The following is a 15,677-nucleotide window of genomic DNA, read 5'->3' as shown; positions in this document are numbered from 1 at the left end:
CGGACTGGCGACAGCGGACAGCCACCGGTTATTCAATGATATAAATTTACTTCTATTTCCTTTGAACAAGGTGCAAAATGCAAGTGCATTGTTTGAGACTCTCACGTTTCATAGATTCGGGTGTTTTCGTGATTTAATTCTATTCCTAGAAAACCAGATCAAACATTTTTTTAGCCTATGCTGTACAGTGTACTGCTGGGCAAAGGCCTCACCCAGTCTTCCATTGTGCTCGCTCCTGTGCCGCCGCTGGCCAGCCTGGCTGGTATGCTTCCAGCTCATCGCATCTTTTTCTAGGCCGGCCACGGCGGCGGCGTCCATCTTCCGGTACGCACTCTGTTGAGATCTTTGCCCAGCGGTCGGGATGCATGCGGCTTACGTGTCCCGCCCAATCCCATTTCAACTTTGCCGTATGTTTGCCGTCTTTACTCCTACGTCCTTGATTCCCGTTTTTGAGTGCAGTATGGTGTTTCTCATTTTATCGAGAAGTTTAACTCCTAGCATACTGCGCTCCATCGGTCTTTGGCATACCCCGAGTTGGGACTCGGTATGACAAATCGGTCAGTGACCAACTTTGTGCGCCATAGGTTATGACGGGCAGAATGCACATGTCGTCGAGTCTTTGCTTCAGGTAGATAGGTAAATCCCCCTTCATCAGCGTCTTCATGAACCAGTAGCTTTTTTTATAAAAAAACTTAGAAGATTTTTTTATAAACTCAAACTAAAATTAAAAAAAAAAACGAGTGGCACTCAGACTGCGCGGTAAAGCTAACAGAATTTTTTATCAACTTATGCAATTATAATTAAAGCTATGCAATAGCTAAAAAAGAGTTTAAATAAAATAAGTGATACAATTAAACATTTATATTTTATTTCATCGTTTCCTCTTGCCGCCGTGTTTGTTGCCGCCCTTGATGCGTCTGCGCACGCCGGCCGCCTCCTCCGTGTCGTCGTCGGATTCGGCGCCGCGCTTCTTGCCCCTCCCCTTGCTATTCTTCTTGTCCTCTAGCTCTTTCATTTCCTGAAACGTAAGTATACAGGGTGTAACAAAACAAGTGATAATACTTAAGGGTCTGTATGTGTTCCTAATGTTGTACTGTGACAGTAGCAGCGCTGAAAGAGCATTTTTTTGTTTTGTATCTGTTTTGTATGGGCAAGCTTGTCTAAAAGTAGATACAAAAGTTACTCCTTCAGCGCAGCTACTCCCACAGCGAACTCTATATACCTCGACCCATACACACCGTAAAGTATTATCACTTAGTTTTGTTACGCCCTCTGTATGCCACCTGGTGGCAAATGGTAGATATGTTAAAAATCCCAATTGATAACCTAGTAGACTAGGGAGATGGTGACACAAAATCTTGGTTATTTGTACCAGGCTGGCGGTTCTACAGGGGTCTAATTACGTAAAGGCAAAAAGTTAAAAAAAGAACTGTTAAAAAAAGTTTCAGGGTGGTACAAATCGTTTGGCAGGATAAAAAAAAATCACACCTTTGCAGTGGTATAGCGGCTATTGGGACCTGTCGGAAAAGTATGGCAAGGTGATTTTCGTGAATGGCTACTCGACGATGATTAGCTTTGCAAAAATTAGCCTGGTACAAATGGTTCAATTTTTTTATTTACATTTATGTATTCGCGTCGGTATGGCGGGCTGTAAGCCACACCCGAGAAGTATGGCATTACGTTACCGCCTACTTATTTTTTTTCGACAATCTGAAAATACAAGCATTTTTGTGGAACACATCGTTCAACACTCGTTATTTATCAGACGCTATCGATTAACGCCCACGCGTTTGGGCCGCCAGTGCGAGCGCTATGACCATCATTTTCCTTTTTGCCTTTACGTAATTAGACCCCTGTAGAACCGCCAGCCTGGTACAAATAACCAAGAATTTTGTGTCACCATCTCCCGGTCTATAGGTGGAACTGTATGCAATTGACGGCCGAGACAAAAACAGGTTATAAGTAGCAAGGGTAAAATACAATAGCTACATTCATATATTTATTCTTTTGTTGGTTGGTTGCTACATTCTGTTTGTACTCACGATCTTGGTAAGTCTCTGCGCCTCGGCGACTCTCTCCTGCAGCACCATCACCTCGCTCTCGTCCGTCTTGTACAGCGGCAGCTGCTTGCCGATCAGCTGCTCGATGCGCTGGTACAGCTCCACGTCGTACTGGGAATATAACCTCGCTTTTAATTGTGGAAACAATACAACCTCAATTTTGATGCATTTTTACATGAGCACGAAAACATTTCTACAATGATTCACATGCCTGTTACATAAAATAGATAGCAATATATTCGCAAGACAAGTAGCAATGAGCTGTCCATACAGTACATTGCTACATAATATCTCTTGCACGCGATAGATAGAAGTAAGTTTGAAGTAAGGCAACATTGTGTCATCCCTTTCAAATCAATCTAAGAAAAAAGGAATGACCCTACGATGTTGCCACTTTTTAATTTCTTCACTTTCTTGACGGACTATTACGTAGCGCTGTACAGCTATGTGCCATTACGTGCAGCATACAGCTGTACAGCTTAGCGAAAACTGAGTATGACACGGTGACAGCTGGAACTAAAATGTTTATTTATGGCAACTCTACAGTACTTGTCAACACTAGTACATTATGTGTCAAAAGTGCGTTCAAGCGTAGCGTAGGGTTGCCTTTAATAAAAGAAAAGCACACTCTTTTTTGCAAAGCTGTACAGTTACAAGTAGGTGTATGCAGATACTTCTACTCTTACCTCCATTTTGTAGCAAAATAGTTTATAGTCTTTAAAATTACATTTTTAGTTTCGTTCAATATATAAAAAAATATTATGCTGTACGGAAAAACTCAATCATCTTAACAATTTTTACAGAGCAAATTACAATAATAAACAAGTTTATATTAATTTTACCTGCGACACAAAGGTGATAGCTTTCCCGCTGCGTCCGGCGCGCGCGGTGCGGCCGACGCGGTGTATGTAGTCCTTGCTGTGCAGCGGGATGTCCAGGTTGATCACCACGTCCACGTGCGGGATGTCCAGACCTCTGTGATAAACATCTGTTGTGTATTTGGATATGTAAGTTATTTTATGACAATAGAACCTATTAGCCCGGGCGCGCACTAGCAGCCAGGCCGCGGCGGCCATCGAGATAGATACCTTAGTATGAAACCGCCATAGACCACGCGCACCTGGCCGCAACGCGACCAGCGGCCACACCATACTTTCGATGGCCATCTATATTAGCACCATTTGCACAGGCTTCATTGTAAATGTCGGCCGCATCTTTGTTGTGCGTTGTGACGAAATTATGTAACGCGCGGCTCATCGCGTACATTCATCTCAATTTCTTTACTTGCTGTATTATTTCAGGATAAAAACTATCCTTTGTCCTATCTCAGGTCCACATATATTATTATATGTGGAGGCATGAGACGAATCTCATGCCTCCACTAAAGTCTAGTCTCTGGTCAGATCATCAGAAGTCATTTGAAATTGTTGGCTAACCTCTTTCTCTGCGACTTTCTGTGGTGAAGTGTGATTGATATTTTGTAGTGATATTTGTGCATCAGTGATGCACAAATATCAATACTGTCTTACACGTCACCACAATAATTCGTTCCCAACTAACCTTGACGCAACATCAGTACATATCAACACCGAGCGGCTCTTATTCTTGAACTTGTTGAGTGCGGCGAGACGTTTCTGCTGCGACATCTGTCCGTGGAGCGGCACCGCAGCGACGCCGAGCGCCCGCAGCAGAAGCGCCGCGCGCAGGGCGCCCGCACACGTCGCCACGAACACGATGAACGAGTTGCCCGATAGTTCGTTGAGTATGTGCACCAGGTATACGTCCTAGGAAAAAAAACCAGTGTGCTTTAGGCCACACAACTGAAGTAAAACTTCTTGAGCATGCAGGGGCTATGAGAGAAAGAAAAAAAGAAAATGTGCGCGCGCACCTCTCCGTTCGCCTCACCTGATCACACTTTCCTTAACACTCTCGTCACACATTTGTCAGCTTAATCCCCAAGTTAAGCGTGCGTAAACAAGTTTTACTTCAATAAAGTAAAGGTCAGTAATCGGTATATACAGGAATTTTTAAGTGTCGGGATACTTGTCGCTTTGCAACACCTTGCAAGTTGCAATGTTGCAATGCTTGATTTGCATTGCAACATTGCAACCTAACCTAACTGATAAGCGTAATAAAGCTAAAAAATATCCAAGTATCAGATATTTAGTACAGCCCATTTTTTATTTTTGTTAAAGTTTGTTTAAAGTATATATCTCCTATAAAAATTGTTCTGATATGAATAATTGGTCCAATTGTTGTTAAGAGTAAGTATATTGCATTCAAACAAAAATACAATACATTTTACTTTGTCTATTATTGCAGTAGTTAAAAATGATAGTAACTGAACAACAAGTTGTACTTTACCTTAAATTTAACAGGTATGAACAGGTAGTACTGCTGTAGTTTATCTACAGTCTGATACTTGGTGGAGACCTCCACTTTGACAGGGTCTTGTAGAGAAGCTCTCTGCAATTTCTGCACTTTCTTCGTCATGGTGGCAGAAAATAAGTATGTGCGGCGCTCACGAGGAATCACTCTTAAGATTTTATCAACTTCAACCTCAAAGTCCATATTTAGAATTCTATCGGCTTCATCCATAACCTAAAAAAGTATTAGTTCATTCATCCATAAGTATCATTAGTCTGTTGTATAGCTTGAGTCTATGACAAAAACCAAGAATCATATTATAATTGAAGACATGCACAAACTGCAGTTTTCTGTGGCATAAATGGAGGCTTTTTTTATTCTTTATCATTTTCCTGGTTCTAACCTGGTTCTAACAGGGGGGCCTACATAGTTTGGTTGTGTTACGTCAAACCCAGCCGATAGATCACAATTAACATTGAAATAACATAAGCCGACCAAACGACGTAGGTCTGTCAACTGCATAGAAATCAATTTCCTCGGGTATACAATTTTAACACTGGCAAAAATTGCCTATGGAACATGAACAATACGCTAGTTATAACAAAGCTATGGGCACAGTCTTTTTATATGAAGCTTATCATTATTTTATGCAGATAGCTGCATAAAATAATGATATACATACAGCTTGCTACAAGAGAAAGCTGTATGTATACAGGGCCCCCGTAAGGGCTACTGGCGCCTGTGTGCAAAAAAAGGATTTTGGCGCCCTTTTAGGCAAATTTTTTGGGTCCTTGGTTTTGGCGCCCCTAAAGATGGCGATTTGGCGCCCCTAGAGGATGGCGCCCGTGTGCATTGCACACATTGCACATATGGTAGCGGGGGCCCTGTATGTATATCAATATAGTTAACACCTACCAAATATTTTAATGCTTTCAAATTAAACCCTTTGGTATTTTCCAAATGGTCCACCAGTCTTCCCGGAGTTGCAATAATCACATGGGGCTTCTTGGACAGCATCAGAGCCTGCGCCACCATGTCCATGCCTCCCACTATCACTGCACATTTTACACCTATGCTTGCACCTACAAATATAATTAGAAGAAAGGGTTAAGTACATTTTAGCTGTTGCTATGATAATTAACTAGATTAAATTATATTTAAATATAATTGAATGAAAATAATTAATATATAAAATAGATTTTTTTAAACATAACTATAAAATAAATTAATATAGTTACTTATTATTATCATAGAAAATTATACATCACTTATGAACAACTGTTTAGTAGTATTATAATATGGTACTTAAACCCATCAATCACCAAGTGGCACCCGGCTGCCGCATAACAATTTAAATCTATTGTGTCTGTGATTCCTACGATCGAGGTATTAAGAGACTGTGTATCATTCTAGAAAATTCATTGTTATTTACCAAGAGCCTCAAACTGCTCAGATATCTGGAAAGCCAATTCCCTGGTTGGAGTCAGGACTAAGGCGAAGTATCTTTGAGGGTTTTCAAGTAAAGCTTGTAAAATGGGCACAGCAAATGCTCCTGTCTTCCCGGAACCTGTTTCCGCTAAACCGATAATGTCCTTGCCTTGTAATGCTAGTGGTATAGCTTCTTTTTGAATTTTGGATGGTTTCTTCCATTTCAATTCTTCACATGCTTCGCATAGCACATCCACGACACCCTGAAAGTTAACAAAATCTACCGTGTTACAGTTTTTGCAATGTTTGATTATGTTTCTTATTAATGTTGTAACAATATAAGGTAAGATTTAAATAAATATATTAATAAATTAAGTATTCAATAACAAAATATTTATTAAATAGCTTCAAGATTCAGTTAAATATTTATACTTACCAAGTCCTTAAAAGTTACAGTATCCTCTTCAACGTTTTCATCATTTTTGTCGGTATCAACCTGTTCATTTTCCGAATGATCACTTTCCTCGCCACTGTTATCACTTTCTTTCGTCATTGTTACAAGTTTTGAATTCTATTAGAAGCAAATGAATGAAAATTGTTAAGTAAAGCTAAAAAGTACACATGTTTTTACTTTTTGACCATGCTTGCGTACCGTAGTGAAAGTGACACAAAACTCCTGTCTCCTGAGCTGTCAGCTGACAGTGACATTTTATTTCCTTCTTTTTTTTATAAATATTTTTTTCGTGAAAAGTTTCAAAATTTTAAGTCGTTTTTCCAGATGATCGTCAAGTCGAAAGTCTAGTAATAGTCTAAAAAAGTATTCAGTAAAGTAAACGAGTCAAGTTAGTTGTTTTAGTAAAGTGGTAGAGCCTTAACTAAAACTTTCGATGGAGTTTTGGAGGGAACACAAAATGGCACATTTCTTGAAGTTGTATCACTTGCCCACACTTGTGCACGACATCGAATATTTAATTTTACCAACATTAAACATTAAAAAGCGAAATAACACAATTTTAGGAAAATAGGTATTATAAAAACACAACATTACTCTTTCGTATTCCCAGCAAAACTTCTTCGTTTTTTCTAATTTCTTCTCTTCTTCACGATATATTTTTCGGGAACAAATATAATGAATACCAAAAAATGCACTGATACCCTAAACTTGTTTACCAAAAAAAGATAATTTTACACCAAAAAAATAAAGTCTAAAATTGCAATACTACCAGCTATTTTAGTCATGACGACACTTCAAATTGTAATCGAACACCAAATATAGTAAATGATCACCAAATAAAGTAAATGATCACCAAATAAAGTAAATGATCACCAAATATAGTAAATGATCACCAAATATAGTAAATGATCACCAAATATAGTAAATGATCACCAAATCCTTGTGAGCTAATCAATGCGATATTTCTGTCCAAATAAATCACTACGATTGACAAAACATGTAAGCATATTATTAACAAAATAGTCGGTCAAATGTGAGTCGGACATGGAGGGTTCCGTACCGTTATATAACAAAATTAGACCTAAAATTGTGTTTTTGTATGGGAGTCCCTTTTAAATTATTTTTTTATTATTATTACCTAATTTTTGAAGTTAACATAATATAATCAAGGCCTTTGGGAAAATATCAACGTGCCTATCGGTTGCCATTATTGATATCGAGCAAAAAGACCAAAAAAATAACGTTTGTTGTATGGGAGCCCTGTAGAATCTAGTTATAGACTAAGAAGGTGACATGTGCTGTCAAAAAGGTAGATGTGATGTAGACGAAATAGAGCTTGGACTTTTGATGTGAATAAAGATATTTTAAGGAAGTGTTATTGGTATTTTCTTCATGGTCCTTCAGCAGCCGGATAGTAGATGAGCTAGCCTATGCTATGGAAGTATTGTAAGCAGAACTAAACAAGTAATAATGGATGTAAGAATTATTAGAATTGTATCTTAGAAAATTTTACTTGGTATCCTTGGCAACAAGTAAACAATAGTGGAAAATATTCAACTAAAATAATATAGCTAGTATTTTTATGCAATGGAAGGACTTGTTAGAATACAAAAACATATTCAAAATCAAATTTTGAAAGATTATGAAAATTTCCAAAAGTCAACTAACGATAAAGTAACACGAGCTCATGTAAAAGTGAGGCTCGAAAGTTTGGAGAACACGTGGTCTCGTTTCCAAGACAATCATTACGAATTGATAAAAATGGGGGAGTTGCCACACGATTCTGAGTATCTATCTGACAAACTATTTGATCAAATTAAAGAAGCATATTATGAATATAAAGGAGAATTAGAGGATGTTCACTCAAGATTCATTAATGACCCCACTATTTCTAAGGCTAAACAAAGAGACGCATTGTCAATTAATCTACCTAACGTTGAATTACCAACGTTTTCGGGGAGGTACACGGAATGGTCAACTTTTTACAATTTATTTGATACATTGATACACCAAAATCAAAAATTACATAATATTGAGAAACTTTATTATTTAAAAACTTATATCACCGGTGAAGCAGAGCAATTACTACGCCATGTACCTATCACAGAAGCTGGTTATGAAGAGTGTTGGAAATTATTGATAAGGAGGTATAATAACAAAAGGTACATAGTAAATCACACATTGAATCGCCTGTTCGGACAAAAGGATTTAAGTTCAGAGGAAAGTTGCGGAATAAAACAATTGCTCGATACCACAAATGAATGTTTGAGCGCTCTCTCTAAATTAAATGTAGGTGTTTCCACATGGGACCTAATGATTATTTACTTTATAACACAAAAGTTAGATCAGGAATCTAGAAAGCAATGGGAGCACAAGATCAGTAATGATTTAGAGAATTTACCTACTTTAGATGAATTTTATACATTTTTAGAAAACAGATTTAGAGCCTTAGAATTTTTAGAGCTAAGAGAGCGGAAGACAATTGCAGATCAAAGACAAAAGACACATATCTTTGCCACCACTGTCGTGATATGTTTATACTGTAAAAGGAACCATACGCTAGACCAGTGTGAAACGTTTCGAGAAGAAGAATTTGGCACTAGATTTGAATTTTTTAGAAGTAATCATTTATGCTTTAATTGTTTTAGCTCGTATCACAGGGCATCTGCATGCAGGCGTCTTAGAACGTGTCAACGGTGTAGTGGTCGACACCACACATTGTTACACCGAGAGAGAACTACTTGGTATCCAAAGAGGAACGTAAGGGCTGTAGATGAGGTTCACGAAGAGAGTAAATATCATAATGACGAGGGTAAGAACAGACTTGAAATATCTCATGTCATGTTGCCCACAGCCTTGGTTAAGGTTGAAACAGGGAATACCAATATCACACTAAAAGCATTGCTAGATCAGGGTTCACAAGCTTCATTTGTCACTGAGAGAATCGCAGAAATTTTAGGCCTTGAAAAGCTACCGGTAGAAGAATTTGTCACCGGTGTGGGGGGAGAAGATCAGAACGTGGCTATAACGAATATGGTAGAATTCAGTATACAGTCCACTGCTAGTGATTTTAATTGTAACGTACAAGCCTACGTTCTAAATGAACTTCTGTCAACCCCTGAGGTAAAAGCTATAGACATCAATAATAATTGGCCAGAGTTGTCATGCTTAAAATTGGCGGATCCTGATTTTTACCAGCCAGGTAGAATAGATGTATTGTTGGGTGCTGATATATATGGACGTCTTTTACAAAATGGTGCTCTTCGAGATGCGTCATACAGTTTAACCGCGCAAAGTACTCACCTTGGGTGGATACTATCTGGTAGAGTCCCAAGAAGTTCAAAAGAATTTAAGGTAGGATAGGTTAATGTTTTTATTGGTTGATAACATTATAAAGAGAATTACGATAGTTTTTAAGTTATTATTTTTGCTTAGGGCCAATAGCAAAGGAATGTAAATACATACTTATTATTTTATTTTTTGTAGATTCTATTTTGTATTTTTATGGTTAGATATAATATTAAACAGATTAAACTATAGATTGTATGTACACTGTACAGGGTCAGGTTTATTTAAAAATGCTGGGCGATGACACTTCTTATATTTTATTATTGTAGTAGGTAGGCTTGTTATATTTTGTTATTGTACTGGGATTCATAATTTTATTTAAGTATTACGAATGTATTCATTATATACATTCATGGTGGGCGGCATGTAGAATCTAGTTATAGACTAAGAAGGTGACATGTGCTGTCAAAAAGGTAGATGTGATGTAGACGAAATAGAGCTTGGACTTTTGATGTGAATAAAGATATTTTAAGGAAGTGTTATTGGTATTTTCTTCAAGCCCCCTTAAATAATAATTTTATTTTGTTTTAGTCAGCAACCACATGTTTTAGTACTTGTTGTTATAGCGGCAACAGATATACACAATCTGTGAAATTTTTAGAAGTCTAGCTGGAGCGGTTCTTGAGATACAGCCTAGGCCCTAGAGAAAGACAGACGGACGGACAGACGGACAGACAACGAAGTCTCAGTAATAGAGTCCCGTTTTTAGGGTTCCGTACCCAAAGGGTACAAACGGGACTCTTTTACTAAGACTTCGATGTCTGTCTGTCCGTCTATATGTCTTCTTCTCTTTAATAGGATATTTGCTAAATAAAAATATATTTGGTTATAATTTTACATTAAAATGCTAACGTATAATATTGGTGATCGTTTACTACTTTTGGTTTAAGTAATAATGATTTATTTGGAGTCATTTTGCATAAATAGGATAGCGAGATAATAAATCTTTAGTGATCATTTTACATTTAAATGCTAGTATAATGTTTATGATCATTTACTAATTTTGGTGATCATTTTACTTTAAAATGCTAGTATAATGTTGGTGATCATTTACTAATTTTGGTGATCATTTACTTATTTTGGTGGTCATTTACTATTTTTAGTTTTAAGATGTTAAATCTTTGGTTATCAATTTACATTAAAATGGTGGTCTGTATTTTGATGATCGTTTACTATTTTTGTCTGTGAAATGTTACTATTTCTGGTGATCAGTTAATTATAAGCCATATTTTTTTTGCTGATATTATTAAAACGGCCCATTCACGGCAGGACTGCACGGTAGTCCAGCGGGGCTAAAATGGTCGCTTTGAAGAATCATGATATGAATCATAATATGATTCATTTTTCTAAAATCGCAAAATGAAACTCTGCTTGCAATTCATTTCTGTATTTTTGTACTGATTTGACATTTGTCAGTTTGACAGTTTTGACAATTCATTTGCTGAATTGATTGAGAGGAATTGCTAAATATGACCATTTTAGCCCCGCTGCAGTGAGAGTGAATGGGCCTCGTCCACACTCGGCCGGAAACACCGAGTGTGAACCAACCAATCAGTGAGGCCTGCAGCACTGCCATGAATGGGCCCTATAAAGGAAATATAAAAAAAAAATGTCATAAACTGACAAAAGACATTGACATGTGACAGGTAATCAATTTGTTTTGCAATAAATTGGCTTGCCTTTCGGCGTTGTTTTGAATTATTCAATAAAGATTTGAGAATTGAGGTTAAGTTGAAGTTGTTTCCACACTCTATTCGTTTAAAAGAAACAATAAATTATGGCAAAGCATCATCCAGATTTGATCTTTTGTAGGAAACAGCCTGGTGTCGGTATGTACGTTGGTCAAACAAAATCTTCGGTAATTTAGTTATTTTCACTGTATTCAATTACTGATAGAAATCCTTTTTTCGTTTCAGCTATCGGTCGTTTGTGTGAAAAATGTGATGGCAAATGTGTGATCTGTGATTCGTATGTGCGCCCTTGTACTTTGGTGCGAATCTGTGATGAATGTAACTACGGCTCCTACCAAGGAAGATGTGTTATTTGCGGTGGTCCCGGCGTGTCTGACGCTTACTACTGCAAGGAATGTACTATACAAGAGAAAGACGTAAGTTTCTTGTATGGTTTACACAATTGAGAAACTTTCTATAGGTTATGTTTGTGGGCTTCTCAATATCTAATTATCTTGAGAAAGTTAAAACATGGCTAATAAATATTAAGAAATATCTTATTGTATTATAGCATTAGCCGGTAAATTGGCAACTTACTAAAATGTTCTTTGTCTTTCAGAGAGACGGATGCCCCAAAATTGTGAACTTGGGTAGTTCTAAGACTGATCTGTTCTATGAGAGAAAGAAATATGGCTTCCGGAGACACTAGCAGTAACTTTATCTAGGAGTAATATTTACTTCCTAGATGTAAAACTAAATGAACTTTGTGAGTTGAAACTTTATAACTGAAATAAGTGTGTACAATTTAAGTAATTGAAAAATAAAAAATTTTATTGGTAAGCTAGTAAATTATTTACATTGACAGTCTCTAATAACCTGCTCAAAATATCTGTGATCACATAATAATATTTTGTTATTGCATAATAGTTCAATCTAAAATATTTAGAACTGGGTTTATTTTCTATACTTACTATTCAAATTTTTTATTTATAAACCAGGGCCATTATTAGGTGTAGCAACTATTTTTAAATAAAAACCATTCAAATTTTTATGTTTATTTTACACAATTCATAAAATATTTATTGTCTAATAATTCTAATCTATTTCAAACCGCGAAACTTATGTTTTAAGTACCGTATACTCTTTTATTCTACTTATGAAAAATAAACACTTATTTCAAATACTATGTACACCAAGCTTACAAAAATATACTCTTATATTGACTTGAATGCTTCTCCGACTAGAATTAAAACGAAACACATTAATTATGTATTATTAATACTTGTAAAATAATAAAAGTATTTGCCTTTTGCTGAATGTTTGAAATGAAAATTTCAATTTTAACAACCACCTATGTCAAATATATTATTATCTTGTGTGATAGTGATAAAAGTTTTGTATTCCATAAAGCGAAACTCACAATGCAATGTATAGGATACTATTTTATAAAATTTTGGTGTAAGCAAGCAAACCGTCACCTGATGGAAAGCAACTCCTGTTTCCCATGGACACACAAAACACATGGTAACATCAAAAAAGTTGCAAGTGTTTCACCAGCCTTTTAAGAGGGATCACTCACATGTTGAAGGTTTGCAGGTCACTTTATTATTATTTTATTACATTTCATTATAGAAAGTTATAGACAACATATTAGGTGTATGTATGTATCAGGTTCTAAAAATATATGTATAAACCACAGACATAGATCAAGATAGATACCGCATGTCGCTCCATTTGTATGAAAACGAGTGTGCCACTTTTTTATAGCTACTGTGACATACCGATGATAAAAAAGTGCCTATTATCTAGGCCAACGTTTCTATTTGAATTTCTACAGCTCAATATGGCACTTTTAGGCATTTAGGCATTTTTGAAATTTAGATTGACGTCCGATTCCGATAGCAGACATAAAAGCAGACTTTCGAATGACGAGCATTGCTCGTCGTTTGGAAGCGCGATATGGCACGCGAAGTACATACACATGCGGTATCTGTCATGATCTATGTCTGTGTATATAAACTCATATTTTAATTTTTATCGCTAGTTACACTGTTGGTGGCGCTGATGACATTGGTCCAAACGTTGGGTTCAACGTTGGCGTCAGAGTACGCTGGCCTTGCAGGGATTATTGGTGACCGAACACATACCCTGAAACACAAGTAAAATAAGTTGTTAATATTTAGTGAAGTCATTTCTTTTCAGCATAACAATACACTATACAGTAATTCAAATATTGAATGGCTTGTACCATAGGAAAAATTTACCAGGCACATCATCACATGGCGGTTCTCCATAATTTGGACAAGTTATGTCAAGTTGACAAGTTATGGAAATTGACATAACCTAATCAAATTACTAAGAATAATAAAAACAATCAAATTACATTGGTCTACCATCGGCCGGTGAAAAAACCCTGATAGTATAAACATTACAAGATAATAGTAATCTCGTTCTAAAATATTCTGTGGCACTCATTTTGTTGATCATGCAGTTCATAGCAGTGTATTTTTTGTCCAAAAAATTGGCCATGCCTTTTTTTTTGGAAATCTCATATAGAAACGTTATGTTAATAACTTATTAGTATTTACATGCGTTAATTTCTTATTATGAACAATAAAAATTCACTTTAATTATTTTTTTCAAAAAAGTTAAAAATTGCCGTAACTTTTTAAACATTTACTTAATTGTCTTCTTGATTATTCTGATCAACAATAATAAAAAAACACACAATTTAACCCAATTTAAGTCATAGTTACCATAGAAAACTTCCAAAGTTTTCTGTGGTAACTATGGTTTTAGGGTTTTTTGAATAAAAAACTATGGTTTTTTGAATAAAAAATTTGGTATAGATACCAAATTTTTTAATCATTTGAACTTTGTTTTTTTTTTAAATTCCTGACTAATGTCTAATACTTAAACAGAAGGTTAGAGAAACTACATTGAGTCACTAAAGTAATTGAAAATCGAGAAAATATTTTATTCATGCCGTGAAATATTTTTGAGCAGAAACGAAAAAAAAACGGCTACTTTTCAAAACTTATTAATCGGGACTTAACGCGACTTATTCTAGTAGTAAGTCCCGATTAATAAGTTTTAATTATAATGCAACGCGAAAGCTTAAAACGGTTACTTTTTATTTTAGTTTTTAAATATAAAAAATACTTCAGTAAAGCAATATGATATTATATGATATTACAAAAGCTTTGCAGTTTTCATATTAATTTGAATCCTACAATATCTCTAAATAGTATAAAACAAAGTCGCTTTCCGCTGTCTGTATGTATGTGTGTATGTATGCTTAGATCTTTAAAACTACTCAACTGATTTTAATGCAGTTTTTTTTAATAGATTGAGTGTTTCAATAGGAAGGTTTATATGTATAACATATGCATAATATGGTAGAGAAACACTGATAATTTTAGAGGTTTCTAATGTTATGTCGTAAATAAATTCATTTTTTTGCGTTTATATTGCAAACGCTGGCTAAACCCTACGAGATAGATCAAAATAATGTACTACAGTATTGTACACCTTAATAAGGTAAACAAAAAAGTCCGCGATGGTATATGTCTATTTCTTAGGGATAACTCACAATAGCCATTTTTGTTCTTTACTTTTTACGAAAAATAATGGCTTATTTACGAAGCGATTTTAACAATTTACAACATTAACCCTTATCCAAATAAATATGTTTGGAAGCTAAGACATTAAATGTAGATTATAATTGTCTTTTACACTATACAATTTCGATCAATACTTTAGAAGTTTTCAAACGTATAAACTTACGCGGAATCAAAAAATATGTCGCGCGGCGGCGGCCGAGGGACATAGCGGTTACGGCGGAACCGGCCGGGGGCTCTCATAAGCTTCGGGCTTATGTTATTGTAGTAGATAGTGTATTTCGTCATTGTGTGGTTGTGCAGACGGTAACGCGGAGGAGCAACCACAGCGCTTTCTTTCAGATATTTATTGTTTCTGGTTCTTTGGTTTCTGAATTGTCGATAAAAATATATTTGACTTGGTTAGAAAAACGGACTTTTGTTTTTGCTTTGCGATTGGGTTATTTGTTGCTTTGTGGGTATTACTATACGATCATGCCTGGAAGACGTCGTCGTTCGAACATAGGTCGTAGTACAGTGAATGCCAAAAGAGCACGTTCAGCAAGAGATGAAGAATCGTCAACGGAACGTGAGACTCGCCTCAGCCAGAATAGTGATAGAAATCGGATACAGAGAGAAAGAGAATCGTCTGTAGAGCGTGAGGCTCGCCTCAGTCGGAAAAATGATAGAATTCGGATACAGAGAGAAAGAGAATCGTCTGTAGAGCGTGAGGCTCGCCTCAGTCGGAAAA

At 36.1% G+C, this 15,677-nt stretch overlaps 3 protein-coding genes across 3 annotated transcripts in view; 1 reads left to right on the top strand and 2 right to left on the bottom strand.

Annotated features, from left to right (window-relative positions):
* Window positions 1-846: 846 nt before the first annotated feature.
* Window positions 847-6,518, bottom strand: LOC121732880 (probable ATP-dependent RNA helicase DDX47). Its single transcript, XM_042122892.1, has 8 exons — window positions 6,292-6,518; window positions 5,860-6,118; window positions 5,343-5,509; window positions 4,425-4,661; window positions 3,621-3,844; window positions 2,903-3,035; window positions 2,043-2,171; window positions 847-1,018 (listed from the first exon to the last, which is right to left on the bottom strand). Exons 1-8 carry the CDS (start codon window positions 6,406-6,408, stop codon window positions 872-874), a joined length of 1,413 nt encoding a protein of 470 aa, XP_041978826.1. The 5' UTR covers window positions 6,409-6,518; the 3' UTR covers window positions 847-871.
* Window positions 6,519-11,318: 4,800 nt separating this feature from the next.
* LOC121732896 (PHD finger-like domain-containing protein 5A) lies at window positions 11,319-12,167 on the top strand. Its single transcript, XM_042122922.1, has 3 exons — window positions 11,319-11,486; window positions 11,574-11,764; window positions 11,947-12,167. Exons 1-3 carry the CDS (start codon window positions 11,435-11,437, stop codon window positions 12,034-12,036), a joined length of 333 nt encoding a protein of 110 aa, XP_041978856.1. The 5' UTR covers window positions 11,319-11,434; the 3' UTR covers window positions 12,037-12,167.
* A 1,175-nt stretch (window positions 12,168-13,342) lies between these two features.
* The window catches only part of LOC121732878 (kinesin-like protein KIF12), a 28,240-nt gene continuing 25,905 nt past the window's right edge, over window positions 13,343-15,677 (bottom strand). Inside the window, exon 14 of the mRNA XM_042122886.1 lies at window positions 13,343-13,475. Within this exon, the coding sequence (XP_041978820.1) occupies window positions 13,355-13,475 (121 nt within the window). The 3' untranslated portion in view covers window positions 13,343-13,354. The remainder of the gene's footprint in view (window positions 13,476-15,677) is intronic.

Source organism: Aricia agestis, chromosome 13, assembly GCF_905147365.1.
Source record: "Aricia agestis chromosome 13, ilAriAges1.1, whole genome shotgun sequence".
Taxonomy (NCBI): Eukaryota; Metazoa; Arthropoda; class Insecta; order Lepidoptera; family Lycaenidae; genus Aricia; species Aricia agestis.
Note: the sequence above shows the minus strand (reverse complement) of the source record. Positions and strands in the feature narration are given on the sequence as shown.